At 43.6% G+C, this 21,971-nt stretch overlaps 4 protein-coding genes and 1 pseudogene across 4 annotated transcripts, besides 15 other annotated features; all 5 read left to right on the forward strand.

Annotated features, from left to right (window-relative positions):
• Window positions 1-171: 171 nt before the first annotated feature.
• On the forward strand, window positions 172-516 carry TB927.1.460 (hypothetical protein, unlikely; the record flags this gene model as incomplete). Its single annotated transcript, XM_841314.1, has 1 exon — window positions 172-516. One exon carries the CDS (start codon window positions 172-174, stop codon window positions 514-516), a length of 345 nt encoding a protein of 114 aa, XP_846407.1.
• Window positions 190-258: a sequence feature (2 probable transmembrane helices predicted for Tb927.1.460 by TMHMM2.0 at aa 7-29 and 44-66).
• Window positions 301-369: a sequence feature (2 probable transmembrane helices predicted for Tb927.1.460 by TMHMM2.0 at aa 7-29 and 44-66).
• Window positions 2,349-2,354: a repeat region (telomeric repeat hexamer TTAGGG).
• Window positions 4,849-4,854: a repeat region (inverted telomeric repeat hexamer CCCTAA).
• A 30-nt stretch (window positions 4,855-4,884) lies between these two features.
• Window positions 4,885-5,247, forward strand: TB927.1.470 (hypothetical protein, conserved; the record flags this gene model as incomplete). Its single annotated transcript, XM_841315.1, has 1 exon — window positions 4,885-5,247. One exon carries the CDS (start codon window positions 4,885-4,887, stop codon window positions 5,245-5,247), a length of 363 nt encoding a protein of 120 aa, XP_846408.1.
• Window positions 5,248-5,475: 228 nt separating this feature from the next.
• On the forward strand, window positions 5,476-9,825 carry TB927.1.480 (leucine-rich repeat protein (LRRP), putative; the record flags this gene model as incomplete). The annotated part of the gene is made up of 1 exon (XM_841316.1): window positions 5,476-9,825. The coding sequence occupies one exon, from the start codon at window positions 5,476-5,478 to the stop codon at window positions 9,823-9,825; it is 4,350 nt and encodes a 1,449-aa protein (XP_846409.1).
• TB927.1.490 (hypothetical protein) lies at window positions 13,633-13,881 on the forward strand (the record flags this gene model as incomplete). Its single annotated transcript, XM_841317.1, has 1 exon — window positions 13,633-13,881. One exon carries the CDS (start codon window positions 13,633-13,635, stop codon window positions 13,879-13,881), a length of 249 nt encoding a protein of 82 aa, XP_846410.1.
• A 673-nt stretch (window positions 13,882-14,554) lies between these two features.
• Window positions 14,555-15,019: a sequence feature (RHS5 sequence at 5'-end of RHS5-ingi chimeric pseudogene).
• Window positions 14,555-20,226, forward strand: an mRNA.
• Window positions 15,020-15,269: a repeat region (RIME-A).
• Window positions 15,020-20,230: a repeat region (ingi element fused to to 3'-end of trancated RHS5 sequence, forming RHS5-ingi chimeric pseudogene; ingi -several point mutations (pers. comm. F. Bringaud)).
• Window positions 19,973-20,230: a repeat region (RIME-B).
• Window positions 20,231-20,886: a repeat region (ingi. truncated (3') (pers. comm. F. Bringaud)).
• Window positions 20,231-20,886: a sequence feature (5' fragment (0.6 kb) of ingi).
• Window positions 20,637-20,886: a repeat region (RIME-A).
• Window positions 20,887-21,001: 115 nt separating this feature from the next.
• On the forward strand, window positions 21,002-21,846 carry TB927.1.520 (annotated as a pseudogene).
• Window positions 21,002-21,846: a sequence feature.
• A 32-nt stretch (window positions 21,847-21,878) lies between these two features.
• Window positions 21,879-21,934: a repeat region (RIME).
• Window positions 21,882-21,971: part of a repeat region (DIRE) that runs on past the window's edge.

The following is a 21,971-nucleotide window of genomic DNA, read 5'->3' on the forward strand; positions in this document are numbered from 1 at the left end:
TGTACACTAATCATCCATAAAGTTTTTAATTTGCCAAATACATCATTACGAAACTATTTTCCACAAATAAACAAACAAACAAATCATTGGGACAATATCTTTGAGATATTTCCTTCACTATATTTGCAGTTCAGCAGTAATTAAAAGAAACATTTCTGTATAATTCAGCACATGGTGGAAATGCAAAGAAATGTGATGGTACTTATAATCCATAAGTTCCCAATTTTCCTCATACGGTCTCCTTTCATGCCTTTACATCCATATATAATTCACAGAGAATTACTGCAATTTCTTTCATATGCTTTCAGGATTCCATATGTCACAATACAAATAATATATATATATATATCCTCCTACATAATTTGGACAGAATATTGCTTAACATATAAATTATCACAAACCTACGATATTACACTCTTCCTAAGAATAATAGAATCAAATTATTTCTATTTTGCATCATTACATGAAGCTTCGGAAAAGGAAAAAAAAAAAAGAATAAAACAAAAGGTAATGTAAAGAACACAGTTTTTTAATACAGATTATAACTTGTTTGTGAATTTCAGATGCAAACACAAAATGTTCAAACAGGAAAACAGTAAAGGATAGTACTGGTGATGTAAGCACAAATTAACCAAAAATAGAAACATAAATAAAATTGAAACTTATAAAAACACAAATATATATGATACAAATATTTACCACATATTATAATTCGCCACCCTCACACTTGAATTACAAAGAGGACATAACACGCATATGTGGTAAAGCTAATACAACTCGAATATACGTATGCGCCATCTCCTTAACATAATCATTCTAATATTTAGTATGTCTGTGTGTGTGTGTGTAGTGATGATGAAATGTAATCGGCAGTCCCTTGACTCGGAATGCGGTATTAACATGTCTCAGATGTTAAGCACTGTTGCACTACAAAGGATGTCATTCGCCTTTTTTTTTCCTTTTTGCGCAAACAAAAAATAAAAAGAAGAATACAGGGGTTTTAGCGGATAACTAGCTTTTTGAATCGTAGGAATATATTATGAAGCTTGTACCGTAGTCTACTCAGTGTTTTTTTATTTTTTATTTTTTGACTTCTTCTGATTCTATCTATTTTTATCCATGTTTATAAATGATACTTTTTGTGAAAGTTATAACAAGAAACCAATCCGTATTTCCTGTCAATGTCCTCGTCAGTGCTAAATTTTCGCCATGGTGCCGCGGCAAAACAACTTTCTTATTTCATTGAGCAGTTATGCTTGCAGAAGAAAACAGGATGAAAATAATCAAGACCTCACCAACAGGGTCCAGACATCCTTCAAAAAAGAACGAACAAAGAAGTTAACCACACAACCCTTCTTACAAATGAGCGTCTGTCAATGTGCAAGAAAAAACAATGGCTCTTCGACTGCATGCAACACTAGAAACGATATCAGCGGCTTCAATCCCACAGTTAAAGTCACTTGACGAAACACTCCGCACATGAGACCTTTGCAAAGCAATGTATTTGCTATTTAAAAAGAAAACGCATTCCTTCACGTGCCGTTTCAACAAACTGCTAGCCTAGAACTAAGAGTATCAACACACACACAGGTGATATCTACGCGTCGAATATTTGCTGCCCAGCTGACTCCAAACTCACAAAGAGGAAACCAGACGTAACCACTTACAGCCCAGCCGCTAGTGTCATTTAAGTACATACAAATACACAACAGCAATCATTGTCACCCCACTAACTTTAGGTGCCGTTAAAAGCACATTTAACAAACGTGATGCCCGACTCCAATTGTGAAAGTCACTTGTCACGCACCCGCCCCGCCCCCATCCCCACCAATTCTACAGGATGGTGGAAACGAAGCGGCAAAGGAGGAGCGGTGCGGCGCTGTTAAAATAGAGCAGCTGCGCATCAGTCGCGTTGATTTTGTGGAATGCGGAGAAACCACCAGTTGAGTTTCGAGAGAGGGATGCCTCCCACGGAGCCGTGACGGCAGAATATGATGTAGACGTCGCGATTCTTTTTTTTTTTTTGTTTTGCTGCAACCCCCCGAAATGCGTTGAAACGCAAAGAACTACCGCCACCCCCAAAGCAAAAACGTTGGGGAGAAAAAGCGGAACAATGTGTGGGTTGTGGCGCTGAAACCGCAATTACCAACTGGCGGGGTGGATGGACCGCGACATGTGAGCGGGCAAGGGGAGGCATCGCTGTTTGTGGAATGTGGGGAAATGTAAGAAAAGAGACCACTAAATATGATAACGATGTCAGAGCAGCGAATATGAGAAGCGTCCAATTCCGTTTAGAAACCCTGTCCGGAATTTCTGTCCGTAAAACAACAACTGGCAGCGCCAACGAATTAGGGACAGAGGGCTGCGGGGTGTGAGCAAAGAAGGAAACAACAATGGGCCACAACCACACCGAATCAGAAAGTCCACATAAAAGTAACCAAATACTCGCAGCTCAAACGCTCAAATGTTGGATACGCAGAAGGTGACACGACGGAAGGAATATTATCCAGCGCTTAGAAGCATGTCACCACCGCAACGACTCCTCAGAAACTGGACAGCTTCAAGTGTGGAGTGGCGGCTTACATATGAACGCAGTGAATGTCAAAGAAGGGGTGAAAGGCACAGCGGGAGGAATGGCAAAGCAAAAAAGGCAGGGGGGCGGTGCCAAGACTCCCGAGCAGCCATCCGCTAAAACCTACGGCATATGACATGTGTGGTATGGCCATCGCAGCGCAGGAGGAACTGTTGCAACGAATCAGACGTGACTGTTATGGGCCCGTCACTGCCTTCAGAGACTTTTTCAAACTCAAGGAAAGAGCGGAATGCGACAGAGTGATGCTGACGTGTGCAGAAGTCTGAAGGCATTATATCAGCGAGGTCTGTGGTGACTAAAAGCCTGAGTTGGATGCATGGTTAGAAGAGTGGTGGATCCTGCGAATAGTTGAAAGTAGGGTGCCTGTACTTTATTTCTCATATACTCGTATGCTCCGTATACAAAATATAAATGAGAAATGGATCTCACAAACACGCCAGAGAAGTGGATGTGTTTCTTTGCAATGTCCAGACAATTCGCACTAAGACTCTTAAAGCTACTGGACCGAAGGAACCTCACGACCGTGTGCAGCTGGCAAACGTGCGAAAATGGAGAGCTGGCCGGCATCTCACCCTCTACTCAGCAGTTGCTCCCAACTGGAATATCGGGGATTATGGATGGTGTGTAAAGCTCACCGTTTCGTGGATTCTTCTGAATAGCAATGGAATCTGAAGGTTAACTCAAAGAATTAAAATGTTGAACAGACCTGGTGACCCACGTGGTCTTTTTTGTGTAAAAAATGCCGGACTGCCTTACTGCATCCCTTCGCGTGCATGCAAACTGAGCACAACGCAATGTCTCCTTTATTATTTGAAGCATGAAAGCTCATGGATCATAGCCATGTGACAGAACGCCTTGATTACGTTAGACTGATAGGACCGCTGTGTATTTTTGTCGTTTATGTTGGGATGTGCATTTGATAGTAGCATCTGTTAATGTACAATCATTCTAGTGGATTCGGCACATTACAGTGATTTCTGTTGAGAGTTCCTTTCCCCCCTCACTCCGAGTAGATGTGGGGTAACTGGTTTCCTTTCTGACGCTAACATGGTTTGCCAGCTCTGTTTGGCAAAGTTACGGTATCATCACGCACAGTTTCGCAAATTGTCCGTAAAGCTGTTTTGAATCCATGTTGCGGTTGTCACGAATCAGAAAAATTATAACGGAGACGGGTCTGCAATAAGGCATTGTGAGTAAGCGGCAATACTGCGTGTCAAGTAACGTCACATCATGATGATTACAGTGCTGCTTCACAACTTCAGCATAGGGGAATGGCGGAATCGTTTCAAATGCGGAACAAATAATGAGAGTCCAAATCTCCCTCTTAAATTCCCGTGACCACATAAACTGTATGCAGGTGAAACATTTATCAAGGAAACTGTATTTACGAGACTTAATCTAAGGAGAGATTAGGAATGCAGATACTTCATGCCTTCATTGAACAGTCGTACATCAGACCTGTCAAATCCATTAAGTGACTGAGGAGTTAACCTATTTTAAGGTGTATGGACATGGAGACATGGTTAGAGCAACCAACAACCAGTATTCAGTATAGTTGGCTTATGTGAAACCAAAGCATATGCATCCGTGTATGTTCAACCTGACAGCTTCGCTTACCCTTTTGTTAAGCTATAAGACACTCTTCCAGGTGTATGCAACAAAATACAGTTATGCGCGTGATCTTGCGAGTGAGGATGATAGTCTACAGGAAGCATGCGAAACAGGAAAAATATATTGAGCTGCTCTGAATCCATTTCATGCAGAATGTAAGAGCACAACCCGGCTGATATTTTCGTATTAACCAACATACTAAAGAATGATTTAAGAAGCAGGAAAAAGTTGATCCAAACTGCACTTGGCCTGGAGTTGTTTCCAATGCTCCTAGATAATATTGTGTATGCGTATGGAGGTTCATTACTTTTTGAGGGAGTATGAAAAAGGATGATGGACAGAAACTGTTCGGAAGATGACAATATTTACCATTCTTTTTATTAGGTCGATATCGTTTTTGTGATGCCTTAACGGTTTAGTATATATGAGTGCTTTACACTCGTTTTATTTGAACACAAATCACTGCATACACAAACACGAGTGCCAAGCTTCTTATAGAGATATTTCAATACCTGGAAAAAGGGACCGGGACGCAAAGTTTGGGAATGGAATTTCCCCGCCCGTAACGGTGATTATCTAAGACGCTCAATCAGCACATTTCCGCCTGTCCACAGTTAATCGGAAACCGTAGTGCCCATATGTCTCCCTAATTACTGTTGTCCCTTCAGTTTTCACAGTAGATGTTTCAATTGGTTTCTGTGGCCGAGGTAAATAAAGCGTATGTGTCATATCCTGGAGGTGTTTCCATGTGTCTTCGCTTTCCGTTTTGTCACTGCGTTTGGGCTCACGCAATGACATTAATTGAAATTTCAGGCCACTACCATAGATGGGTGGCTCGTGGAGAGAGTGAGGATTGGGATTATTCTAACAGCTTTGTGGTTGTGTGTGCAGTGCTTTTGGAAAATATTGCAGCCAATGAAAGGGAAGGCAAGTGTCACCTTACTTTCCATGCTGCGACATCAATGCATCACGATTATATGCTAGTTGCCCTGAGAGGGAAGGCCGTGAAGGCGAAGGTTAGCTTCCGGTTTAAGGAAGTGTAGAGACTTCCTGATACTACTGTCAGAAACTACTGTTACTGCGTGCTTCAGGCACTGGGTCAGTAATTCATAAATACAACAACGAGAATAAAATTAATCCCTTGTGACTGCTAAGCGTGTAAGCAACTGAGAATAATAAACAGTATATTTTTGCCACACTTTATTGATTTCTTTATATATACAAAAAACCTCATTACATTTATCATTTCTTTTGTGCCCAAAGACTGCTGAATGAAGGTTAGGATTACTGACCATAACACATTTTGGCATGCACCTCAATTACTTCCTTATAACACTTCCCCCCCTCGTTTGATTCATCGCTTAGCTCTATTATTAAAAAAGAAAAAGCATTTCCTCAACACTCAGCACCTCAAGGAATCGGAAACGGGAACTACAATGTCAGGAAACCAAGGAAGAAAGCGACAGCGCAGCTCATCACCTGAGCAGTCAGAAGCTTTAAAGGAACCATCAACTACTGAACAAAATAAACTCACCACCATTACAATCACCGAAGAGACGCGTGACGCCAGTAATGATGAAACTGTGGTGTCGTTACTGAATGAGCATGAGAAATTGATTAAACAAACGACACGGCTGGAAAGCAGTGTGAAGGCACTTAGGTGTTTCATGAGTAATCTCACAGCTATGAGTGGCGAAAGGCAAGGTGGTGTGTGTGATGACACCGAATGCATACATAGAGTAACGTTATATAATGCTGCTGATAATGCCTTCAGTGACGAAGGACTATATGAAGGTGCTCTTTCCTCACTCTGTGGCCGCATTCAAGCTAAGAAATTAACCATCACGTTATCAAAAGGTTGGAAATTTAACTTAGAAGGAGTCAGTAAGCTAAAACAGTTGGAAGAGTTACGCATTGAATATCCGCGGGGCAAACTTGTGAATATGATATCTTTGAATAACCTTGATATGTTGAAAAGGCTTTGTCTCAGGAGCAACAATATTGACAACAATGATATTCACTGCATATTCAGTGTTGGAACACTGGAGGAGTTGGCTATTACTGACACCATGCAACTGACAAATATCAGAGGAATCTCTCGCTTAACTAACCTAAAGTGTCTTGAGTTAAATTCCACAGATATTGATGATAGCTGTATTGGGGAAATAAGTGCATGTGTTAAACTGTCCAAACTGAGTGTATCTGAATGCAACAATATCACGGATGCAACCCCAATTTCACAACTTGCAGCGCTTGAAGAGTTGAATGTAAACAGCTGTTACCACATAACGAAGGGAATAGGAACACTTGGCATGTTGTTACGATTGCGTATGCTTGACTTGAGTGGTGTACCTGTGGAAGATAATTGTCTGAAGGATTTGTGTGACTGTGGATCGCTTGAAAGGCTGAACCTTTCTTATTGTATTCAGCTGACAGATATCAATCCACTCTCCAGCGCCACTGCTATTGAGGAATTGAACCTTAACGGTTGTCGCCGAATAACACGAGGGATAGGCGTTGTGTGGGCATTACCAAAGCTCCGTGTATTGCACATGAAGGATGTGCAGTTGGAAGATTCAGTTATTGGTTCACTAGGGAATGGTAACTCATTTGTAAGGCTCAGTCTTGAGAATTGCGCAGGCTTTGGTGATATGACACTCTTATCCAGCATTGTTACACTCGAGGAGCTGAATATTCAAAAATGTGCTGACATCATTAGTGGTGTGGGTTGCCTTGGTACACTACCATACCTGCGTGTGCTTAACGTAAAGGAGGTACACATCTCGTCCCTTGACTTTACTGGTATTGGTGCCTCAAAATCCCTTTTACAGTTAACTCTGGAGAGTATCACGGGACTGATTGATGTGGAAGCACTCGCCAACATTTTGACTCTGGAAAAACTAAGCCTTCACGGCTGCACGGGTATTGACGCAGGAATTGGATGTCTCGGAAACCTGCCACAGCTTAAAATGTTGGACCTGTCTGGCACAAATACCGACAATGAGTCTCTCAGAAGTTTATGCCTATCACAGACAATGGTGTCCCTCAACCTTTCCCATTGTTGGAAAATGACAAATGTGTCCCATATTTCAAGCCTCGAGGCATTGAATGAACTGAATTTGAACAACTGTTTTGGAATAAATGCAGGATGGGAAGCAATTGAAAAACTTCAGCAGCTACATGTGGCAATCCTCTCGAATACACATATTACTGATAGAGACATATCCCATTTCAGCAAGTGCAAAAACCTTGTTACGCTTGATCTTTCTTTCTGCAATAAGTTACTTGATGTTACAACTCTCTCTAACATCACTACGCTTGAGGAGTTGAATCTTGATAGTTGTTCAAACATCAGAAAAGGGCTGAGCGTTCTTGGAGAGTTGCCACGGCTTTGTGTGCTGAACATAAAGGGTGTAGAGTTGGAAGATTCAGTTATTGGTTCACTAGGGAATGGTAACTCATTTGTAAGGCTCAGTCTTGAGCATTGCAAAGGTTTCGGTGATGTCACGCCTCTCTCAAACCTTGTTACACTTGAGGAACTGAATCTCCACTACTGTGACAAAGTAACCTCTGGAATGGGAACACTGGGCAGGCTACTGCAGCTTCGTGTACTGGATTTGGGACGGACACAAGTTGATAATAATTCCCTTGAGAATATCTGCACAAGCTCAATCCCACTTGTGTTATTAAATCTTTCGCATTGCAAGAAAATAACATCTATTTCTGCAATAGCTTCCCTTACAGCATTGGAGGAACTCAACATTGACAACTGCTGTAATGTAACATCCGGTTGGAATGTATTTGGCACACTTCACCAACTGCGTGTGGCCACACTGTCGAATACACGCATTAATGATGAAAACGTACGGTACGTTAGCGAGTGCAAGTCTTTGAATACACTCAACCTTGCGTTTTGCAAAGATATAACAGACGTCACAGCACTTTCTAAAATTACTATGCTTGAGGAGTTGAACCTTGATTGTTGCCATAACATCAGAAAAGGTATTGAAACTCTTGGAAAGCTTCCCAAGGCACGTATCCTAAGCATGAAGGAATGTTACATGGGAGACAGTGATGCGCAACAATGTTCCATCCTTGGGAATAGTAAGTCACTTGTGAAACTGAATCTTGAGAGGTCAATGGGATTCATATCTGTGAAAGCTCTCTCTAACATTGCGACGCTGGAGGAACTGGTACTTGATCATGCACGGGAAGTATGTTGCATACCGTCATTTTCCTGTCTGCCGCGTCTTCGAGTACTGAATCTGAAATATACGGATATCAATGGTGATGTAACTAAAAATATTTCCGAATCAAAATCGCTGCGATTACTCAACTTATCACATTGTAAATGGGTAACTGATATATCAGTATTATCTTCCCTATCGACACTGGAAGAGCTGAATGTTAGCTCCTGCTATGGAATAAAAAAGGGTTGGGAGTCGCTCGGAAAGCTGCCTCTACTACGTGTAGCAATTCTATCTGATACTAACATCACCGCTAAAGATATAGCTTGCCTCAGCAGTTGCAAAACACTTGTGAAACTGCAGTTTTCTTGGTGTGAGGAGTTGTCAGATGTTACGGTGGTGTATGAGATTCAATCACTGGAGGAGCTGATAGTTAAGAAGTACTCAGACGGCCTAAAGGGACTAAATGCCCTTGGTACACTTCCACGGTTGCGTTTTCTCCATCTGCGAAATGTGAGAGGTAGTGATATATCTGTTGAATCTATTGGAACGAGCAAATCTCTCGTGAGGCTTAATATTGAAATGCGCGGGGAGTTAACAGACATAACACCCCTCTCCAACATCACATCCCTTGAGGAATTGTCATTGTGGGAATGCCGTGATACCCTGGAAGGAGCTTGGACACTTGAGAGGTTACCACGGCTTAGATCGCTGGATCTGGGTTTATCTGACATTAGCGATAGCACACTTTATTATATTTGTCTGTCCCGATTCATTACGTCACTCAACCTAACCTCCAGTTGGAAACTAACAGACATATCTGGTATATCAAAGCTTACGGCGCTGGAGGAATTGAATCTGAGAGGATGTCACCGCATAACTTCAGGCTGGGAAGCACTAAGCGAATTACCACGACTTCGTGTGCTCAACTTGGAATCCACCAGTGTTACGACGCGTGACGGTGGATATTATATCAGCAGATGCAAATCCCTCGTCACACTGAATATTCAATTGAGTGATATGACCGATGCTTCATGTCTTGCTAATATCAAGACACTGGAGGAGTTGCATATAGGGGAATGCGACGAGCTAACGCAGGGGTTTAGTGCACTTTTCACTCTTCCGAGGTTACGCATTCTTAACCTTATGGGTTCTCTCATTACAGATGAAGATCTCAGAGAAATTCAACCACCCCATACCATTGAGGAGCTCAATCTTTCTTATTGTAAAAATCTTAATGATATTACACCACTTGGGAGAATAAAATCAATTAAAAAATTGCATCTCAGTCAGAGCCATGATGTCAGAAGGCTCAGAGAAGGATTCAGGAGTCTTTTGGAATTGCCATGTCTTTCTTGGGTTGATCTCAGGAACGTGTATGGCTGGTTTGATGTTTATGTTGAACTGAGAAAAAGAAGGGTACATATCCGTTAATATGTGACCCATTGCTTCACTTTGTATAATTGTAACCACTTATTGCTAAGAACACGTTATTAAATTTAACAGCCCGCTCGAGTAGTTTGCTCACTGTAGACACCATTATTCGGACAGATACCAGTAACAATTCACATGGATGATATTGTATGTTACACTACCTTAAATACGAGAAATACGAGGATTTCATTACAGTTATTTGAGTGTTTCGTATTTTACTAAGTCATACCAATCATATATTGTGAAGAATAAAGAACAGTTAGGAAAGTGTGTGTATGTATGCACAAGGCTTTTTTCTCAATGGAAATTTATATTTTAGTTGTAAGCGTAGTAATTATTGTATTATTCCCGTTCATATTACAACTATACCAAATGAACATATCATTATTTTATATGCCCTTCTAACTTTATGACTACACATCCACACACATATATATTGAATTATTATTACTATTTCTATCGTTCTTATTGTTATTACATGAAACACAACATTCACATTTAATTTTTACTCATAACCACACCCGAAAAGTAAAAGCACTCAACATTCTACAGTACTGTATGCCTGTCAATGATATGAGGAAGTGAAGTTTATATACCATTAAAGTATGGTGAATATATCTCATTATTCTTATTATTATTTGTTTTACTGAAAGAAATGACAGAGTGACTTTACAATTAATTATATCAGAGCAGCATCTTGTGCACCAAGTTCTTACATGGGAGAGGATAATACAACACATTACGTGTCTCGTGATTCTTTTTTACACTTGCCACTGGTGTATCTACATTCTCAAACAGTGCGATTGAATGTTCTCTTTTCATTAAAATATTATATTATAACTTGTTGTATTTGTTTGGTTTTGTAATAACATAATTTATTTTATTACATTTCCTTTCAGAATTATTTGTGCCTAATATTTGTGAAGATGTCATACAATCTGAATTCCCTTGCACAGCAAAGGGTTGTGTACCACATTAACCCATTAACATTTGTGCTACATGTGCATGGGAAAGTGTATTAAACATTTCACTGGTTTTGGGAAATATTATTTTCTTTCTTACAACATGATGCCTCAGTAGAACTGAAGGCGAGAGCAGATCCTTTCATTCATTTTATTTTCCTTTTCTCACCGTATCCGTATATGTTTATGACTTTCCAGAAAACACTGCTGAGGTAAATTATGTATTTCTTCATATTTACTTTTTATTTGACAATAACGAGCAAAGGATTTCCTCCTCACACACTTAAATTAATTAGACACTGCTGTTAGCTGATAAGTTACAGACAGCCGCACATTTAAGTTACACAAATCCACACCGATTCGAAATAGTAAAATATCAAATGTTATGTATTTATTTATTTAAGAAAAAAAAAAGAGACGAAAAGAAGCGCTGCATCTGAAGCAAGATGCATGTGAAATCGAAGAACAACTGTCACTTGAATATCATATCCCCAAATTGTTTCGCTTACATTATTAGCAGTAAATGCTTACGGAACTTGGGAAGTGAATAACTACTGAAATTAGAAGCATGAGGACGCACTGCGATGGCACATGAGAGAAACATTAGTGGGATTTTTATATATTGGAAAGTGGAGTGGCTTTAAGGTGTTTTACATGATGTTTAGTTGGAGATTGAAATACTTCAGAAAGTAGTGAAAGACTGTTATGATACAGGAATCTTTTCGTTTACTAATTTCAAGCTCACTCCCGCGATGCACTATTTTCGGTTTACATTGCAAGAAGTGGTATGATATTTGCAACCGCTTATTTATTATTTATTTTTTCGAGTTTATATAAGTGTGGTTTGGTGGCGTGGAAAATTTTAGCATATGGTTAATGTCTTTGTGACAAGCAACTGCTCTGTTCGAGCGATGGTATTGGAAGGTTAAATATTAATTATATGTTTTATGAGTTATCAAATGCTGAATGCCACAACTGACTCGCTCTTCAAACAAAAACACTTTCTCAGCTTTTCCACTCTCAGCTAAAAATGTAGTTCAGTTTCTAAACAGCACACCACATCTCATTCACCATCGGGTAAAGAGATATTTGTTGTATGGTCAACACGAAAGTGGAGAAGTGCAGAAAGTATAAATAAAGAATATATATATATATATATCGAATTATGTTGGAACTGCAGGTATCATTCAACCTAAGAGCAAAAACACCTTTCCTTCTGTTGTGAGCCGCAACCATGCCGTGATGAAGTTACAAGTGGAAGGAATTGACTCAAATCATTCATCACCTAATATCTGTAATGTGAATATTTTTGTTGAGAGATATTTGTATGTTAATGAGAGACCATTATGCAGAGGGAAGAACAGCCGACGACTGCAACCTAAAACCCGTAATTTGCGGACTGTAATAAACTTTAATAGTTTCATTTTATTATGTAAAGATGGCATCAGCAAATTATACTTGTAAGCTGTTTGAAGTCAAAACAACGATACGCGGAAGGGAATGTGCAGGTGGTGATTTAAATCGTATGTTTATGAGAAATTTGTATTGTGAATCAACTGTTGAAATATGTTGTGCGACATTAACACCAGATGTTTTTTTTTTCATATTATTCTTCTTTTCTTTTTTTTGCTTGTCTGTCGAACAATCTGAGGTTTAGTTGATATATTCCTGAGTTTCATCACATGTGTTGCTGTTTATATAATACTAATCGTTACAAACTAAATATCTGCAGTAAGTATAAAAACATACGATTTATTGCTACCTCTTGTTTAATTTCTCTTTATTCAAACGGCACTTTCTTTTAATCTTGTAAATAATTTTTTTATCGTTGTTTTATTTGTTTGCACACTTAATCCTCTGCGCACGCTGCAGCATTTATTTGCTTCTACATGCTCGCAAAAATATATATATATATATATAGATTATTTTTAAACAAATCGCTTTTGTGACTGATGTTTCTCCGGTTTGCATCGTATTATACGTGGAATGTAAGATTCGTTGATTAAACATTTCATGGCGCATCATTATCGAGTTTTTTGTTATGAACCCATAATTAATCATGAGACAGGTTTGTACGAGTCATACTCCCTGCATAAATGCAATGCACTGAAGGAATGTAATTTTATTTATTTATTTATTACTACCATTATTATTGTCAGTATTAATATTCAGGTTTTCATCCATCACTATTTTATTATTTATATTTTCTTTCCAACATCTGTTTCAAGAAACATGGTCGATTGGAAATAATGTAAACATCAATGGTTAGAGAAACTTTGATTTGCTTTGACCGTGCAGATGCACACAGTTCAAAAGGTTTCAGAAAGGTGATGGGGAAGTTTAACCATATTTTTTATTACTGAATTATTTCTATAAAATGCTTTTTTTCTTTTGTATTGCACTTACATTCAAAACCAATTGGCCAGCGCTTTGAAGGCAGTCAAGTGGCGTATGGAAATATTTGCGTATTGGCGTTTTTTTAACGTGTGATGATTACGTTCCTAACGGTGATGGAAAAAAGTAACATATGAATGTGTGTTCAATAATAATAATAATAATAATAATAATAATAATAATAATTAAATGCCAAGTTCTCTTACTTTCTGTATCAAATAGTGAGTCCTTTTTTTAATCTCATTTTTTCAAATGCGTATCGAGGTTTAGGAGGCACAATGTTGCTTAAAACTCAACTCTCACGAAAATGACACAAATTAAGGGAAGCTTCTATCGCAGCCACCATTTCCATGTGTGCAACAGTAAGCGAGTCATTGTAACAATTTTTTTTTGCGCGTGTGAAGTGTGAAATCCTCATGAGAACTCAAAATTTACCACAATAATACTCATTATGCAATGTGCTTTGAGTGGGGAGGGCGGCGCAGACTCAAATATCCAAAACAATTTATTTTCCCATATGGCTGAGCGAACGGAAACTGTAGTGAAACACACACTGCAAAGCGAGAAAAGTATATCTCCTGGTGCCGACACTCTCCAACGATGTGAACCCAAAACCCTTCATTTACGAACAGGAGGCTTCAGTTTGTTTATTTGTTTGTTTGTTTTTGAATCCATTCCTCACATCAGCGTCCAACATTAAATACAGGGAATTCAGAACCTTTATCATGACCATTATTGTTGTGTCTTGTAAGATGATACATATTTTATGATAGGAACTTACTGGGCACCAGCAGTCAACAAAAGAAATACGAAAGAACACAACAGTGATAAACATATATTACCTTGAAGTTACATGTGTACGTTTGCACGGAATTAGCTCAGTGATGTTTGCGAACTCAGAGAATGAGGAAAAGCGACAGTCAGATGAAATGAATAAAATACCAAATGTCGTGCATTCCTTGGAGGCATGAAAATAGATTCAATAACGCTAAGGCGTGACACAAATGAGGCATGCGTTTATCAACATCCGTTAAAAAGAGGGGAAATGTCAGTGAATACCTGAGGTAGCGCCAAAACTATTTTTTTTAATGGCCACAAAATGCTGCAGTAGAGCAGTGAGGAAATAATTTCATTGGATAGAAAAATGTGTAAGGAAAGGTTATTAAAATTATTTGAGATTTATAACTGTTCTATCTGAGTAACCATGTGCGTCCTTTAGTATAGGAATCCCTTTGCGATAAAGCTTCTATATTCTTTAAAAGGAAACGGTAAGAAGTTACATTAGCTAAAAAAGTAAAACAAATATTTTAATCAAGAACAATATTCAATATTTTGCTTCAGGACAAAAAAACACTTTTACTGGAAGAAAAGCGTCTGAGGGAACGTGAAGCAAGAGGTGATAATGTTTTCAGTTTATATAGCTCCGTATGCAATGCAAAGTGAAGTGACATTATAATGGACAACGAAACTCAAATGCTGGGCATGAAGTTTGTTGATGGAACGCGTGCTGATGATATAATGTGGAAAGATGAAGAAGTTAATGTCGTCCCCAAAATTGAGGAAGCTGTTGAGCATAAGCCGGAACGCACGGGAAGAAGTTGAAGCAATGGTTCCAACATCTCAAATGGAGTGGTCGTACTCACAGTTTAATATTTAAATTCACAATGACATTCTCATTCAGAGAAAGGACTGGAGACTGTGAAATGTTGTGGAAAGAAGGCTCTGCGCTTGGCCAGCTGAGGAAACTCGAATACTAAGACACGCACCAAATCCTTACATTGTGATTGGAAACTCCAGAATCAGTAAGTCACTGGCCACCGGCTCACTTCTCCTTCACACCCTGGCGATGCCGGCCACCTCAACGTGGTGCCAGGGTCCAGTACCCCGTATCATCGGGGGAAGCCAAGAGCCAGCAGCGTTCCTTTCATGGGGAACACTGCTGTGCTCCGGCTACGGCATCATACAGCACAGGGATCAGCAGCGTCTTGCTGGGACACCGTTTTTCATTTGTCGGTCCCTGGCCACGTGCCAGCGTGCCATCAGCAGTATATCATCCGCACTAAGATGCTGCTGTCCGGTGATGTGGAAGAGAATCCCGGCTCGTCGTTGCGCGGGATGCAGTGGAACTGCGCCGGGCTATCTCAAGGAAAGAGATTAGCACTCCACAAAACCCTTGTTGATGAGCGGATCGCCTTTTGTCTGTTGAGCGAGACAAGGATGACGCCTGGAGAGGCGGCTTGCTTTAGCGTTGCTGGCTACCAACATCACGGAATAGCTCGTAACTGCAAAGGAGGTGGTGTATCAATACTAGTGAGGGAGGACCTACCAGTCGAGACCGGTATGGCCGTTGTTGGTCGCATTGAAAAAGTGCATGCAACAATTCACCTTGCACGTGGAACGGCGCTGACTGTCACGTCGGCATACATCCCACCAAAACACACCTTCACGGCAACTGACATAGATACGCTTCTGACAACTGACGGTGCCCAGCTCATCGGTGCAGACGCTAATGCACACGCGTTGGCATGGGATCGCGCGAGCCCACCAAATACCAAGGGTGAAACCCTCACACAGTGGTGCATTGACAACCAGTTTCTGGTCTGCAACACTGGTGAGTGCACCAGGTACGCGCGCCACCACGGGGAGTCCACCCCTGATGTGACACTGTCAAGGAATTGCACAGTGTACACGTGGACATCGCTGTATTCTCCCGATAGCGATCACCATCACATATTTTTCGACGTTATCGTTGGAGACGACACAGATGCACTGAGTTGCCCGCGGCTTCGAAAGCCCATGTACGCATGGCTAAAAGCTAACTGGAGGAATTTCCGTCTCAAGGTTGACGAGCTCTGCAGGAAAATTGGTAGAGAGAAGAACGTCAACACCCTGGAACAGAAATTGAGCTCCGCCATCCGCATTGGACACCTGCGCTCGCGAAACTCGATGAAGAGATCGCTGGATGCGGACCCTCCCGCCGAAGGGAAAAGTTGGTAGCCACGCGTAAGCAGATCCTGGACCGTACCCCAAAGAAGAGATGGAGCACGCTATGCTCCAGACTTGCGGTGTCAGACCGCTGCAGTTGGCACATTGTCAAGAAGGTATATGCGCCACGACCACTAACAACACCGGCTGTACTTGTAGATAACGCGGCCATCACGGACTACCGTCAAGCTGAGAGGTTCAGTAAACTGTACTCGTCCCGCGCAAGAAGGCACCCCGACTCACACCCACCGGCACCAATAAAGACGATAGCGAGTGAGTTCAGTCCCATCACGATGGCTGAACTACGGAGATCGATCAAACTGCTACCGAGTGGATCCGCAGCCGGACCTGATTGCTTATACAACGAGGCACTGCAACATCTCTGTAGAACAGCGCTGAATGTTGTTCTGAGGCTATTCAATGAGAGCCTACGAACGGGAGTCGTGCCGCCTGCATGGAAGACTGGTGTTATCATCCCCATCCTGAAGGCCGGAAAAAAGGCGGAGGACCTCGATTCTTACAGGCCAGTGACGCTCACGAGCTGTCTCTGCAAAGTCATGGAGCGCATAATTGCCGCGAGACTTAGAGACACTGTTGAGTCCCAGCTGACGCCGCAGCAATCAGGCTTTCGCCCCGGATGCTCAACGCTCGAACAACTCCTGCACGTCCGCGCTGCCCTCTGCCGTCCCACGCACCAATATCGTACGGGTGCTGTATTCGTCGACTACGAGAAGGCATTTGATACAGTAGACCACGACAAAATTGCGAGGGAAATGCACAGAATGAAGGTATCACCCCACATTGTGAAGTGGTGCGTATCATTTCTGAGTAACCGAACTGGCAGAGTGAGATTCAAGGAGAAGCTTTCCAGAAGCAGAACATTTGAGCGAGGAGTGCCACAAGGAACTGTCCTTGGCCCAATCATGTTCATTATTGTCATGAACTCGTTGAGCCAACGCCTTGCAGAAGTGCCGTTACTGCAGCACGGATTCTTTGCAGACGACCTAACGCTACTTGCGAGGCACACAGAAAGGGATGTCATCAACCACACACTACAATGCGGCCTAAACGTGGTGTTACAGTGGTCAAAAGAGTACTTCATGTCTGTCAACGTAGCGAAAACAAAGTGCACACTCTTCGGGTGTATAGAGCGCCACCCCCTTACGTTGCAACTGGACGGCGAAAGAATAGGAGCTGACAGGACACCGAAGCTTCTAGGAGTAACATTCCAGTGTCTGCAGGGGATGGCAACACATGCGGCCGAAACGAGACGCAAGATGGACTTCCGACTACTGCAGATAGCAGCCATCTCAGCTTCTACATGGGGGCCAAGACGACAAGTACTGAGAGCTTTTTATCTAGCACTCGTACAGGCACACACCATGTATGGCATTGAGGTATGGTACTGGGACGCTTCGGAACGAAGTCGCGACCTCCTTGCATCAGCACAACACAAAGCCAGTCGCATCATAGCCGGCATACCGCATGGGACGCGCAAAGAGGACTCTCTGCTGGAAGCAAACCTCCTGCCACTCAAGACGACCACCCTTGTGCGCAGCATGAAATTCATGCTGATGTGTGAGTCACGAGGCGGATGTTTGCGGCGCAGTGCTGAAGAAGTATACCACAGCAAACACCCAGTCAGAGTCCTACATTCCCGCATCATGCGGTCCTACCCCCACCTCCGCATTGAGCCACGCGAGCACCCACTAGAGACATCGACGCTCCGCCACAGCTGCCGACCGATATTTCACACGCAGATAAAGCCTGTGTGCGCTGATGACCCTGACGATGTCAAAAGGGAGGTTTCCGAAAAGTGGATTGAACGGCATTTTGCACGGAGGGGGAAGGAGCCACCGCGGCGAGAGCACTACGAATTGTGGACTGATGGATCCGTGTCCCTCGGTGAGAAGTCCGGAGCAGCTGCCCTGCTCTACAGAAGCAACACGCTGATTTGCGCACCCAAAACTGGAGCAGGGGAACTCTCATGCAGTTACAGAGCGGAATGCGTAGCATTAGAGATAGGACTGCAACGGCTGCTGAAATGGCTTCCGGCATACAGAAGCACACCGAGCAGGTTGTCCATCTTCTCTGACTCGCTGTCAATGTTAACAGCACTGCAGACAGGCCCCCTAGCCGTAACTGACCCAATTCTGAGACGACTATGGAGGCTTCTGCTTCAAGTTCAGAGAAGGAAGGTGCGTATCCGACTGCAATTTGTGTTTGGCCATTGTGGCGTGAAACGGAATGAGGTTTGCGATGAAATGGCCAAAAAGGTCGCAGATTTACCACAGTTGCGAGACACATGGATCCCCGACATCATTGCTTATGCGAAGCGAGTGCTTAGGTCGGAAGAAGTCCATGAGAACACTCATAGGTTTGGTATCACGGGCAACCACTTTCCAACAAAACATAAGGAAGAACTGATGAGGGAAGAAGAAACGGCACTGGCACGCTTTCGGGTTGGGTCTTCAAGACAATATGGATGGATGTTGCGAAAGATCAACCCGAGTGTGCCTCCACAGTGCCGATGGTGCAACCCGCAACATGCAGAGATAGGGCCAACAATACAAACAGCCCCACCTGTTGCGACACGCACTCTTCAGAGAACCTCCGAACCGACCAAATGTACGGAATGTGATGCCACATACCAATGCCGCTCGAGTGCTGTAACGCATATGGTAAACAAACATGGCTTTGTGCGAGCTGATGCCCTCCGGAGGATCAAATACGGCGATGCAACACCTGCAGTGGATATCCCCCCGGAGCCCCCTCCAGTGGTGGCGATCGTTCCCCTACCATCGTGCACACGAGTCCCGATGAGACCGCAGGTGCTTCATTGTACCATCTGTGCCTCCAAATTCGCAGTGCCAGGCAGACTACTACACCACCTTAGAACAATACATGGCATAGGCAGCGGCAGTTGCCGCGTGAAAAGGGGGCGAGAGAACGAGGACTCAGTGCAAGGAGATGGTAAAGCCCCAGCAGCGCCAGCCTCTCAGGATACACGGAAGCTGCCGTTTCAATGTGACCTGTGCGAGGCGAGCTTCGGTACACGTTCTTCCCTGACACTACACAAGAAATTCAAACATAAAAGCATAGTGACGGAGGACGGTACCGTGGTGTTGGTGCAATTCCCTCGTAAGCGTGCCCGTGAGGGAAACGTTGACGTCCCGGGGAAAGGCGAGGTGCAGTGCGGTGTGTGCCAAAAAGTGCTCAGTTGCAGGGACTCCCTCATCCGACACTGTAAGGCTTTCCACAAAGGTGAGGGAGTCGAGCTTAAATGCAGCAAAAGCACAAAATTGTGTGCCACTGATTCCCCGCATACAAACACATCCATGTTGGTGTGCCCGACATGCGGAAGGCAGTGTGCTAGCAAAACTGGCCTCACCCTACATCAAAAGAAGATGCACGGTATGAAGGTAGAGCGCGCTGTTACCAGCCAACGCGGCGACTGCGAAGAAACGTCGCTGCACTTGATGAGCTGTCCCGGTTTGAAGGAGTTACGTGTCAGATTTGCGGTAGAAGGTGAGTGTGTGCAGGATGTATGTTTCTCCAAAAGGCTGGCGCAGTTTCTCATTGCGGTTGAACGGAGCCGGCCGCAGGTGAAGTCCTCACCTAAGGTAACAGTCATACAACCCACTCTCCCTTCTGCAACTTCCCCCCTTATTGCCGAGTGTGGAGCCAGCAGGAAAAGCACCGGACGCAGGAATAGTCCAGACACCCTCAGAGACAGAGGAGGTATGCAGTCAACAAGCAACAGAAACAGAAAGAGGGGGAGAGAATAATAAACGAATAACAAAAATCAAAACAAAAGGATTGCTAATTGACATCTTTGGGAGAGTCCGGGGTGAGGGGGGCTTCTCGCCCCATCTACTGTATTCCGTTCAACTGCGGAGCTACAACAAAAATTATAGAGGGTGTGTTAGGATGAATAAAAAAGGGAGACTCTGCCACAGTCGCCAGACCGATAGCATCTCAGGGCTCTACGGTGATGGCTGATGGCCGCGCCAGTTGGGAGAAACTCTCACGAAGGCACGAAGAAAATTCTAAAAAAAAAAAAATGAGCTGGGCACCGTCAGTTGTCAGAAGCGTATCTATGTCAGTTGCCGTGAAGGTGTGTTTTGGTGGGATGTATGCCGACGTGACAGTCAGCGCCGTTCCACGTGCAAGGTGAATTGTTGCATGCACTTTTTCAATGCGACCAACAACGGCCATACCGGTCTCGACTGGTAGGTCCTCCCTCACTAGTATTGATACACCACCTCCTTTGCAGTTACGAGCTATTCCGCGATGTTGGTAACCAGCAACGCTAAAGCAAGCCGCCTCTCCAGGCGTCATCCTTGTCTCGCTCAACAGACAAAAGGCGATCCGCTCATCAACAAGGGTTTTGTGGAGTGCTAATCTCTTTCCTTGAGATAGCCCGGCGCAGTTCCACTGCATCCCGCGCAACGACGGGCCGGGATTCTCTTCCACATCACCGGACAGCAGCATCTTAGTGCGGATGATATACTGCTGATGGCACGCTGGCACGTGCCCAGGGACCGACAAATGAAAAACGGTGTCCCAGCAAGACGCTGCTGATCCCTGTGCTGTATGATGCCGTAGCCGGAGCACAGCAGTGTTCCCTATGGGAATAACGCTGCTGGCTCTTGGCTTCCCCCGATGATACGGGGTACTGGACCCTGGCACCACGTTGAGGTGGCCGGCATCGCCAGGGAGAAGCGGCGAAAAGAGGCGACCCCAAGAAGGCGGATGTAGCAGAGAGCACCCTCGATCAAAGGAGCAAGCTCTGCACGAGGAACGGAAACAAAGACCAGGTGTAGCCTTGGATGGGGACCTTACGTGTCTGCTCTGCTCAAACCCAGAACGGCAACCTCTGCGGAGGCACAACGGGGGCCGGAACGTATGGCAAAGGCGGCACAGACACGGCAGCGCAGGCACTAAAAGTGTGGGAAACAATCAAACCACTCTGTGAAGCGGCAGCGGTGGAACTGGAAACCACGGAACCGGCGATAACAACATGTATTCCCGGTTTTAAGGCCGCCCTCGGTGCCGGAATAACCGCAGCCGGCGACAGCGCGCTAAAGCTAGGCAACGGCGCAGCAACAACATGGTGCAATGACGCGGATTCAGCTTCAGCATGCGTAGAATACATCCAAAAGGCAGCCGAAGGCGCGGTGGGGAAGATACTGCGCGTGAAACATGCAACTAGCCGCGGCTGCGCTTGCACAAGGGAAGTTGAGAGCAGCGCAACTAACGGCTGCACGAACGCAAATGCAGAAAGCAAGCTCAATAACATAGCGAAATTTGGAGCTTTCCCATTTTCTGCTGGCGGCTCCTGCCGCCAGCAGCGCAACAGCAAAACTTGACACAGCAACCGAAGGAGGCTGCAACAAACACACAAAAAAATGAATGCAATGACCCCTGCAAATGGGAAGAGGATGCGGCTGACAAAGACAAAAACTGCTCATTAGACACCAAAAAGGCAGCAGAACAACAAGCAACCCAAGCAGGAAAAGGAGGGAAGACTTCAAAGTGCTCCAATAAGAAAGCTGAGGCCGAGTGTAAATCTCCGGGTTGTAAGTGGGATGGAAACACTTGCAAGAATTTCAGTTTCCTTGTAAAGAATTTTGCCCTGAGTATGGCTGCTGCCTTTATCAACTTGGTAGTATTTTAAGAATTCTTGCTCAATTTTGGTGAATAAAAAAAATCCCTTGGTGACGCCGGCCACCTCATCGTTTTTACAGGGTCTAGTACTTCGTCTAGGAGAAATCCGAGTGCCCGCATCATACCCTGTCCCAC

This window comes from Trypanosoma brucei, chromosome 1, assembly GCF_000002445.2.
Source record: "Trypanosoma brucei brucei TREU927 chromosome 1, complete sequence".
Lineage (NCBI taxonomy): Eukaryota > Euglenozoa > Kinetoplastea > Trypanosomatida > Trypanosomatidae > Trypanosoma > Trypanosoma brucei.